The 11,716-nt window shown below is 34.2% G+C and overlaps 1 protein-coding gene across 1 annotated transcript in view; it reads right to left on the bottom strand.

Moving 5' to 3' along the window:
• Positions 1-11,716, bottom strand: part of RFX3 (regulatory factor X3) — a gene marked incomplete at its 5' end in the record, with an annotated part of 147,816 nt that overhangs the window by 63,853 nt on the left and 72,247 nt on the right. The window contains one exon of the mRNA XM_017871691.1: positions 5,337-5,416. Within this exon, the coding sequence (XP_017727180.1) occupies positions 5,337-5,416 (80 nt within the window). The remainder of the gene's footprint in view (positions 1-5,336; positions 5,417-11,716) is intronic.

The following is an 11,716-nucleotide window of genomic DNA, read 5'->3' as shown; positions in this document are numbered from 1 at the left end:
GATCCGCCCGTCTCGGCCTCCCAAAGTGCTGGGATTACAGGCTTGAGCCACCGCGCCCGGCCTATAGATCCTCATTTTCATGGTACCCTAACTAAGGAAAATATCCTATCCCTACCCTCACCTCAGAATTTTGTGTCTTCCCAAAGAAGGAGGGAGTGTAACAGGAAGTCAAGAACAATTACATTAAAAATAGGCTGAACAAATACCAGTAGCAAGTGATTCTTCTCAGAAACAGTGGTTGTAGATTATATATCACTGGTTTTGAACTCTAAGTGCATATCAGTATCTAGGTAGTTTTTCAAAACATTCAGGTGCCTAGGCTCACCCTAGACCCACCCCCAAAATATTTGAGAGTGGAGCTTAGGAACTGGTTATTCTAACAAGTCTCTAAGGTATTTCTTAAGTAGGTTGTACAGCCCTAGTCCATAGGAGCCTGTTGGTCCCAAACAGATTCCTTCAGCCCAATGTTGTAGAAATACATAAAAAAAATTAAAAAAAAAACCACATCATTTTAAATAAAATAAGTCATCAATTTTTAATTTTTCTCAATAAACTATATTTGGAATGTACAATAAATATATATGAATGAATAAATGTTTAAGGTAACATGCTTGATTTTATCATACCATCAACTGATTTTGTATATATATCAAATCAATTTAACAAATATTTATTGAGCACATACTGTATTATGGGTAGGCCACTATAGGCACATGGTTTTTAAAATGCTGGGTATAACAATAATTTTTCCAAGATGTCTTTTACATTCTATTGGCTCACATAGTAATTCTACATTATGTTAACCTTGGTTGAATTTCAACTGACATTTTAGCATTGAAACATGACTTGTAGATTTTCTGACTCTCTATACTCTTCATAAAATAATCACCATAAACTTTATCAAATCTACCGTATGTGGAGAATAATAAATTAAAAAAACAGGTGAGCTTTCTGTTGGGAAAAAAAAAAAAAAGCCAAACAAAAAACCCTTTCTGTTGAATCCTTTAAAACTACTGAATTTTTTAATATTTAAGAGTATTTTCCTCCCTTTACTTCCATTTACTTTACAAATTAATTATTTTAGATTCGGTTTTCCCAGAGTAAACTCTTAGTACTCTTGCATTGTGTGTGCTCTGAGAAAGACCTGTGCTTTATCAAATAATGAAACAGCTCCTGGTTTCAAAATTAGTAAGAGGCAAATGATAATTTTAACAGCTTGCAACTCTATGGGCAATCAGTGCTAAAGTTGTTAATGATTAAGAAATAAAAGAAACTCTAATGCTTTAATAGCTGACTGAATGCATAAAACCTGTCACTAACACAGAAAATTAGAAAATAATTAGGAGTCTTCCTCCATGGGGTTAGTCATAGCTGCCATTTAGGACTTGGAGAGTTGTAACTCTATTGTAAAAGTAATATTCTGTCAATCCTCACACACATGGATACTAAAACAGTCCAATGGAAGGCAAGAATGGTACATATTTACCATTACATTCAACTAACAACACCAGGTGGAAGGATTTTCAACAGATTAAATGAAACATTTGGAAAATCCTTTCAAAATGGCTGAAAATGCACATGCAAAACACAAAATATAAACTGTACAGGCAAAAGGAGTCATCATTATGTTTTGTAATTCCAGAAATTACACAATCATTTTATTTGCATGAATAAATTGAAATACTGAGCTCAGAACAAGGGCAGGAGGCTAGAATTTTCTACTGGAATACTGTAATCTTCTTTGGAAAAAAACTGTCCCAGAAAGTCTTTAGATGACTTCATGTCTGAAATGAACCAAGTGATATAAACACTAATGGATCAGAAGAAAACAGTAAATATGAAGAGTTCCATTCTTTTAGAATAGTAACTAACTTTGATGTCACACTGAATATATTCATAATACATCCAAATGACTTTTAACATCAACCCTGCTGGTTAATATAGGTTTTCCATCTCTTCAATTCTTATTGGTGGCTCTCTATTTGTCTCTTCATTAGCTTTACATCTATAATTGGGCAAGAAGAGGTGGAAACAATTAAATTGAAATGGGCTATATGTTAACTGCAGCAGGTAAAGGAGGTGGTTGAAGCTGCTGGCGAAAATCAGAGTTGTGGGCCATTCATTCAACAAATATTTAGAGAGCACTGACAATGTGCTTAGAGCTCTCCCAGGTGCTGAGGATGCAGTGCTGAAAGAGAAAGACATGATTGCCTGATCTCATGAATTTCTTCATTGAGTCCTCTAAGCATAGGTGGTTTATGGTTAGCTATATAGAACTGCTACATTCTTGCTACAAGTATGCATGACACTTCTTTTATCTCTTATCCTTTCCCACCTTCTTTATTTAGAGAATGACAATCTGGCTCCATCTGATGCCAAGAGATAAACAATAACAACAACAACAACAAAAAAGGCATCTGAGGCTCTTTCTAGGAAAGAATAAATCAGTGAGTTTCTTGAAAACAGCAAAATTAAGTGGTCCTCAGTTTCCTTATTAGTAACAATAAAATTGCCAAATGAGATCTTGCATGTAATGTATTTATGGAAACATATTTTAAATGTTCAATAAATACTACTTAGGAGCATAAGTGGTGACTTACTATTAACAAACTACATAAATTACTATAGTTTGGTAGTTACTGAGTTGTGATTATTTATGTTTCTCCTCTCTTCAATGGAAAAGATGATTATTACATCAGGGACAAGAGCAGTGGCATGGTGAACATTAAATATCTTAATGCCAACATTCCTTAGTTGTAAAAGCCAATTACACAGGCACCTGATTATTTTCTCACTAAAGACTCCTGCCTCCCTCAGCTGCTTCAGAGCAATTTACTAGCACTAGATGTTTAACTCTGTAAAGACCCCAGGGCATGCATTAATGTCTAGGAAAGGAATGATAAACTATTAACATCAATCAAAGTTAGAAACCACTAGCCTAGAGATATAGAGAAACGGAAGCCCAATCTGACCAACTGCCAGGCTTCACTCTCCTCCAAAACACTAAATATTCCATAAGAAAGATATTTTCTCCAGTACTCATCGTATAATAATGATCCCAATAACAATTATCTAACACTTGGACACTTTCAGTTATTAAACAAAATTTCAGATACTTTATTCCACTTGAACTTCAAAACAATCTGTGAGATAGTCTATTACGAATTTCTATTTTGCAGATGAAGAAACTGAGGCTCAGTGAGGTTAACTCATACACTCTGTAGAAGTGCCCATGTAGTCTGTACTCAATTCCCCATTTTCCAATTCTAAATATAGGGTTCGTTTAACTAGTCTTTGAACCCTATATTAAGAAAGGCCATCTAATGATAAAAGTTCTTAAATTTCCTCTCACTTCTAAAAGAACGTGCATGCTTTTACATCTATCTACAGCCAAAACAAAAGTAGCCTTGCTGTACCATCTTTCCAAATGACCTCTCTTCTTAGTGACATTCTTAACTTCACATCCTGTGAAAGAAAGGTTTATTCTTTCACAGAATCCAATTGCTGCAAAGAGACTATGAAAAGAGGCAGGAGGTGGCACATTTCCTCAATTACTTGAAACATACTCATTAAAATGTGATTTCTCCCTTTATTTCATATGCAAAATTTTATTACATGTGTGTTTCTGTTTGGGTTATCTTACCTCTTTGAGGGTGGAATTCTCGTGAGAATAAAGACAAGCGTTCTTATCCTGGTTGCTATATGACTGTGGATAAGTTATTTAACCTTTATGGACTTCAGTTTTCTCATTAAGAGGGTAAGTTGAAGTAGGTGATCTCTTCCTTCCATCTCTAACATTCTATGATTCTGTGTTATGTCTTTTAGATGTGATTGACAGATTATTATGCAAATAACAATTGATAAGTATTTGTTGAAGAAATGACAAATTACATTTAATATTTTGAGAACGGCTACTGGGATCAAACACAGCCAAGCACATTATCAAAAGCATTTGGCTTTCACTACTGGAATTTGGAAAATATCTAAAATATATGTGTCAATACTCTCTATGTACTTCTTTTCATTATTAAAATAAACTGCATCAAACATTGTACTTGGTTTGGAGAGCTGGAAATTACTGATCTCCTTTTGCTCTAAATAATCTAACTTACTTATTATCTAAATTAGGGTAAACAAATTAGTCCATGAGTGAATTTCATCAAAACTGAAGATCACCTCATTTCAGTGCAAAAAAATTATTTTCATATGAAGTATTTTCAATAGAAGATTTTTTTAGAAAACTGTTACACATTCTCCTGCCTCCTTAACCACAGTATTTTACCTCTCCTTGATTACTCATAATGCCATCAATATGCAAAGCAGTTGTTACATTGTGTTAGGCTAGATTTTAGTCAATAGAGTGATATTTGAAGTATCTACTGGAGTGCCTAGGTCCATTTGCCCCTCCACGAAGTGTCCACAAACTGTTGTACTGAATAACTTTAAAGTAAACAGAAGAGCCTGTCTACTTGTATTTCTTCTTGCCAGCTGTCATAGTTCATGATTGTCTGTGAACCAAGTGGGTTCTAATCTCCTTTATTTTAGGTAAAATGGCTTGAGAATGGCTTCATCTTTTCAACTAAGTGAAACTGCAGGCTCTGTGACAATCTGCTTTCTAATCAGAAGTTGTTTACATTTATTTTCAGACTCATGGCTATGTTCCATACAGTTGTATTGTTGGGAACTGGATTTATAGATAAATGGAGATCTCCTCTACCACCCTATCAAACCTTCAAGTGACACCTTACATAAAGGAGCTCAAGAAATTGTGAGCTATATAAAACAATAATCACTATTATCCCTACAGTAACAATAATTTCAAATTCATGAGAAAATGTACAAATTGAGTTCCAAAAGTTGAATTTAATTAACAAAATAACTGCATAGACTTGCATTTCTTCACTATAACATATAAAACATAAATCTACATTGTGAAAGATAAGCACACATGGATACATTTAATAAACCTTCAAGTATTCAAATAATGTGAGTATTCTGAAATATCTTCTATTTTATACTTTAAACCTTTCACATGTCATTTGTATTTTTGCAAGAGACTGGCAGTCTCTTTACATAATTTTTACTGTATTCAGNCTCCTAGGATAAGCAAAACAAAATAAGTAAACAGCAACTATAATTTCTTCTTTTTCTCTGATTCCACTTATTTTTCTTCATTTCAGAAATTTGGAAATAACAGAAAAGTATAAGAAAAAATTAAAATCTAAAATAAACTTACTATCTAGAGATAACATTCACATTATGCTGTCTGGCCTCCCATTCTTTTTTTTTCCCTATTTCTAATTATATTTACAAACAAAATAAACTAATGTTCTCACCATCCAGACACTTGACCCCTACACTGATAATATAATTCAACTGCATCATTAATATGAAGTTACTATGAATAACAATGCCCCTAATATATGAACAGGACATACTCAAAGACGCCTGCATGCTGACACCAGATATGAAGTGACTGAACCCAGTAGAACATCATACAAACTAATGCTCAGCTTACCTTAGGAAATGAATCAATCTTGGATGTTATCAATTACAACTCAGATAAATGAAACTTTCAAAAAATTGCCAAATCTCTCATAATGACATTTACATTTATTTCTTATGTGACAATATCTTACAAATAACTATGAAAAACAAAAAATAAAGTCAGGGGGGAAGAGACTGGAAATCAGTACAGCACTCTTCATCCTTATGAATATAATTTTAGTGATGACTCCTCATTACCAAAAAATTGATTGCTGTTTTCTAATGAGAGAAAAGAACTCAGGCCTAATCTTTTATTTAATAGAAAAACCTTCTGGGAGGTGCTTTACAACTGGGGCCATATCCAAAGATAACAGAAGAGTTAGTGTTGTGATGTGCTATATGTCTTGTTTATAAAAAATTTAACGTTTTCTGATTTTCTTCCTCCTTAAAGAATCATCTTTGAGAAGCAAAGAAACTTTATGAAGCAAGCACTTTGTATACATGTACGGTAGAGCAGTTGCTAACCATTCTGTTGTAGCAGACTTGAATGATTTTAAACCTTATTTTGTTCAGGAAAGTTTCTTGTCCTTATTGATTCATTCCAAGTTTCAATTGATTTTAGCTTCACCTTTTCAGCTGTGGAATTGTATCTCATTAATAAAATAGCCTAAAATTGTTTAACCATGTTTCTTCATTTAAATTAATGGAATTTGGGATTCATTGAGCTTAAATAAAAGTGGTTAAAGGAATTTGAATTATTAATATTTACCCTGGAGAAGGAAAAAATGAAAATAATTCCAATAGACTTCAATTACATTAAGTTTTAATACAGGATTGTAAATTTATTACAAGACTTTGCCCAGTTATGCCTTGCCCCACATTTCTTTGTCCTACACAGCATTTAACATACTACAGATGCTTAATAGGCACAAATATCAAGGGCAAATGGAATTTAACTATAAAAGAAAATGACTTATATTCCACTTAGACTAAGTTTTCAAAAGACAGATGTTACATCACAATGTAACTGCACACAATGCTTAGGAAGACTATAGCCTACAAGCAAGATTGTCTGCTTCCTTAGGAAGATGGAGACAGCTGTTAGTACTGCAAATGGAAGTTCCTAATGAAAGGAGAGATTATATTTTTAATAAGGAATCAAAATCATGATGCATCATAATTAACATATGATTATATTTAATGATACTGAGTGGGAAACACTAATTAGAGATAAACTATATTATGTGGGAGATGAAAAATGCATCAAGATCAACTTTCAGGGGAAAAAAGGAGGTAAGTTGGTAAATTCTGGAGAAACTATGCAGGTCAGTACTTAGGAAAAGATTTTATAATACACAGTAGAAATAAAGAAAAACAAAGAAAATATATTAGAACTTGGAAATGAGTGTTTTCATTCTAACCACAAGAGTAAGGGTAGCAAGATGAACAGTGGATTGAAAGATGGACAAAGATTGAGCAAAGACACACTATGTGCATCCATTCTTGGCTGCTTGGCTACAGGACTTCTGCAAGCCAGAAGCATATGTTATGCCTCCTGGGAAAAGGTCGAGGGACAAAGTTTAGGATGGGTTTGTGCCATAAAGAATGACATCAAGAAGGTACTATGGAATACAGCTCATGTACAAGAGGGCTAATGTGGGCCTGTAAGTATGAGAGAGCTTCCAGGTAGTGCTAACTTTTGCTTTTCCTGCTTTAAGTAATGAATCATGTAGTGGTATTTCTGGCAATGGCTTAGAACTTAGAAAAAATCCCCAGAAACCAGAAATAATGGACTGAGAAAGCCTAGATCCTCATTTTCTTTCTTTTTTTTTTTTTTTTTGAGACGGAGTCTCGCTCTGTCACCCAGGCTGGAGTGCTGTGGCCAGATCTCAGCTCACTGCAAGCTCCGCCTCCCGGGTTCACGCCATTCTCCTGTCTCAGCCTCCCGGGTAGCTAGGACTACAGGCGCCGCCAGGTCGCCCGGCTAGTTTTTTGTAGTTTTTAGTAGAGACGGGGATCTCCTGACCTCGTGATCCGCCCGTCTCGGCCTCCCAAAGTGCTGGGATTACAGGCTTGAGCCACCGCGCCCGGCCTATAGATCCTCATTTTCATGGTACCCTAACTAAGGAAAATATCCTATCCCTACCCTCACCTCAGAATTTTGTGTCTTCCCAAAGAAGGAGGGAGTGTAACAGGAAGTCAAGAACAATTACATTAAAATAGGCTGAACAAATACCAGTAGCAAGTGATTCTTCTCAGAAACAGTGGTTGTAGATTATATATCACTGGTTTTGAACTCTAAGTGCATATCAGTATCTAGGTAGTTTTCAAAACATTCAGGTGCCTAGGCTCACCCTAGACCCACCCCAAAATATTTGAGAGTGGAGCTTAGGAACTGGTTATTCTAACAAGTCTCTAAGGTATTTCTTAAGTAGGTTGTACAGCCCTAGTCCATAGGAGCCTGTTGGTCCCAAACAGATTCCTTCAGCCCAATGTTGTAGAAATACATAAAAAAAATTAAAAAAAAAACCACATCATTTTAAATAAAATAAGTCATCAATTTTAATTTTCTCAATAAACTATATTTGGAATGTACAATAAATATATATGAATGAATAAATGTTTAAGGTAACATGCTTGATTTTATCATACCATCAACTGATTTTGTATATATATCAAATCAATTTAACAAATATTTATTGAGCACATACTGTATTATGGGTAGGCCACTATAGGCACATGGTTTTAAAATGCTGGGTATAACAATAATTTTCCAAGATGTCTTTTACATTCTATTGGCTCACATAGTAATTCTACATTATGTTAACCTTGGTTGAATTTCAACTGACATTTTAGCATTGAAACATGACTTGTAGATTTTCTGACTCTCTATACTCTTCATAAAATAATCACCATAAACTTTATCAAATCTACCGTATGTGGAGAATAATAAATTAAAAAAACAGGTGAGCTTTCTGTTGGGAAAAAAAAAAAAAAAGCCAAACAAAAAACCCTTTCTGTTGAATCCTTTAAAACTACTGAATTTTTTAATATTTAAGAGTATTTTCCTCCCTTTACTTCCATTTACTTTACAAATTAATTATTTTTAGATTCGGTTTTCCCAGAGTAAACTCTTAGTACTCTTGCATTGTGTGTGCTCTGAGAAAGACCTGTGCTTTATCAAATAATGAAACAGCTCCTGGTTTCAAAATTAGTAAGAGGCAAATGATAATTTTAACAGCTTGCAACTCTATGGGCAATCAGTGCTAAAGTTGTTAATGATTAAGAAATAAAAGAAACTCTAATGCTTTAATAGCTGACTGAATGCATAAAACCTGTCACTAACACAGAAAAATTAGAAAATAATTAGGAGTCTTCCTCCATGGGGTTAGTCATAGCTGCCATTTAGGACTTGGAGAGTTGTAACTCTATTGTAAAAGTAATATTCTGTCAATCCTCACACACATGGATACTAAAACAGTCCAATGGAAGGCAAGAATGGTACATATTTACCATTACATTCAACTAACAACACCAGGTGGAAGGATTTTCAACAGATTAAATGAAACATTTGGAAAATCCTTTCAAAATGGCTGAAAAATGCACATGCAAAACACAAAATATAAACTGTACAGGCAAAAGGAGTCATCATTATGTTTTGTAATTCCAGAAATTACACAATCATTTTATTTGCATGAATAAATTGAAATACTGAGCTCAGAACAAGGGCAGGAGGCTAGAATTTTCTACTGGAATACTGTAATCTTCTTTGGAAAAAAACTGTCCCAGAAAGTCTTTAGATGACTTCATGTCTGAAATGAACCAAGTGATATAAACACTAATGGATCAGAAGAAAACAGTAAATATGAAGAGTTCCATTCTTTTAGAATAGTAACTAACTTTGATGTCACACTGAATATATTCATAATACATCCAAATGACTTTTAACATCAACCCTGCTGGTTAATATAGGTTTTCCATCTCTTCAATTCTTATTGGTGGCTCTCTATTTGTCTCTTCATTAGCTTTACATCTATAATTGGGCAAGAAGAGGTGGAAACAATTAAATTGAAATGGGCTATATGTTAACTGCAGCAGGTAAAGGAGGTGGTTGAAGCTGCTGGCGAAAATCAGAGTTGTGGGCCATTCATTCAACAAATATTTAGAGAGCACTGACAATGTGCTTAGAGCTCTCCCAGGTGCTGAGGATGCAGTGCTGAAAGAGAAAGACATGATTGCCTGATCTCATGAATTTCTTCATTGAGTCCTCTAAGCATAGGTGGTTTATGGTTAGCTATATAGAACTGCTACATTCTTGCTACAAGTATGCATGACACTTCTTTTATCTCTTATCCTTTCCCACCTTCTTTATTTAGAGAATGACAATCTGGCTCCATCTGATGCCAAGAGATAAACAATAACAACAACAACAACAAAAAAGGCATCTGAGGCTCTTTCTAGGAAAGAATAAATCAGTGAGTTTCTTGAAAACAGCAAAATTAAGTGGTCCTCAGTTTCCTTATTAGTAACAATAAAATTGCCAAATGAGATCTTGCATGTAATGTATTTATGGAAACATATTTTAAATGTTCAATAAATACTACTTAGGAGCATAAGTGGTGACTTACTATTAACAAACTACATAAATTACTATAGTTTGGTAGTTACTGAGTTGTGATTATTTATGTTTCTCCTCTCTTCAATGGAAAAGATGATTATTACATCAGGGACAAGAGCAGTGGCATGGTGAACATTAAATATCTTAATGCCAACATTCCTTAGTTGTAAAAAGCCAATTACACAGGCACCTGATTATTTTCTCACTAAAGACTCCTGCCTCCCTCAGCTGCTTCAGAGCAATTTACTAGCACTAGATGTTTAACTCTGTAAAGACCCCAGGGCATGCATTAATGTCTAGGAAAGGAATGATAAACTATTAACATCAATCAAAGTTAGAAACCACTAGCCTAGAGATATAGAGAAACGGAAGCCCAATCTGACCAACTGCCAGGCTTCACTCTCCTCCAAAACACTAAATATTCCATAAGAAAGATATTTTTCTCCAGTACTCATCGTATAATAATGATCCCAATAACAATTATCTAACACTTGGACACTTTCAGTTATTAAACAAAATTTCAGATACTTTATTCCACTTGAACTTCAAAACAATCTGTGAGATAGTCTATTACGAATTTCTATTTTGCAGATGAAGAAACTGAGGCTCAGTGAGGTTAACTCATACACTCTGTAGAAGTGCCCATGTAGTCTGTACTCAATTCCCCATTTTCCAATTCTAAATATAGGGTTCGTTTAACTAGTCTTTGAACCCTATATTAAGAAAGGCCATCTAATGATAAAAGTTCTTAAATTTCCTCTCACTTCTAAAAGAACGTGCATGCTTTTACATCTATCTACAGCCAAAACAAAAGTAGCCTTGCTGTACCATCTTTCCAAATGACCTCTCTTCTTAGTGACATTCTTAACTTCACATCCTGTGAAAGAAAGGTTTATTCTTTCACAGAATCCAATTGCTGCAAAGAGACTATGAAAAGAGGCAGGAGGTGGCACATTTCCTCAATTACTTGAAACATACTCATTAAAATGTGATTTCTCCCTTTATTTCATATGCAAAAATTTTATTACATGTGTGTTTCTGTTTGGGTTATCTTACCTCTTTGAGGGTGGAATTCTCGTGAGAATAAAGACAAGCGTTCTTATCCTGGTTGCTATATGACTGTGGATAAGTTATTTAACCTTTATGGACTTCAGTTTTCTCATTAAGAGGGTAAGTTGAAGTAGGTGATCTCTTCCTTCCATCTCTAACATTCTATGATTCTGTGTTATGTCTTTTAGATGTGATTGACAGATTATTATGCAAATAACAATTGATAAGTATTTGTTGAAGAAATGACAAATTACATTTAATATTTTGAGAACGGCTACTGGGATCAAACACAGCCAAGCACATTATCAAAAGCATTTGGCTTTCACTACTGGAATTTGGAAAAATATCTAAAATATATGTGTCAATACTCTCTATGTACTTCTTTTCATTATTAAAAATAAACTGCATCAAACATTGTACTTGGTTTGGAGAGCTGGAAATTACTGATCTCCTTTTTGCTCTAAATAATCTAACTTACTTATTATCTAAATTAGGGTAAACAAATTAGTCCATGAGTGAATTTCATCAAAAACTGAAGATCACCTCATTTCAGTGCAAAAA

This window comes from Rhinopithecus bieti, unplaced genomic scaffold, assembly GCF_001698545.2.
Source record: "Rhinopithecus bieti isolate Rb0 unplaced genomic scaffold, ASM169854v2 scaffold_6906, whole genome shotgun sequence".
In the NCBI taxonomy this organism is placed as follows: Eukaryota; Metazoa; Chordata; class Mammalia; order Primates; family Cercopithecidae; genus Rhinopithecus; species Rhinopithecus bieti.
Note: the sequence above shows the minus strand (reverse complement) of the source record. Positions and strands in the feature narration are given on the sequence as shown.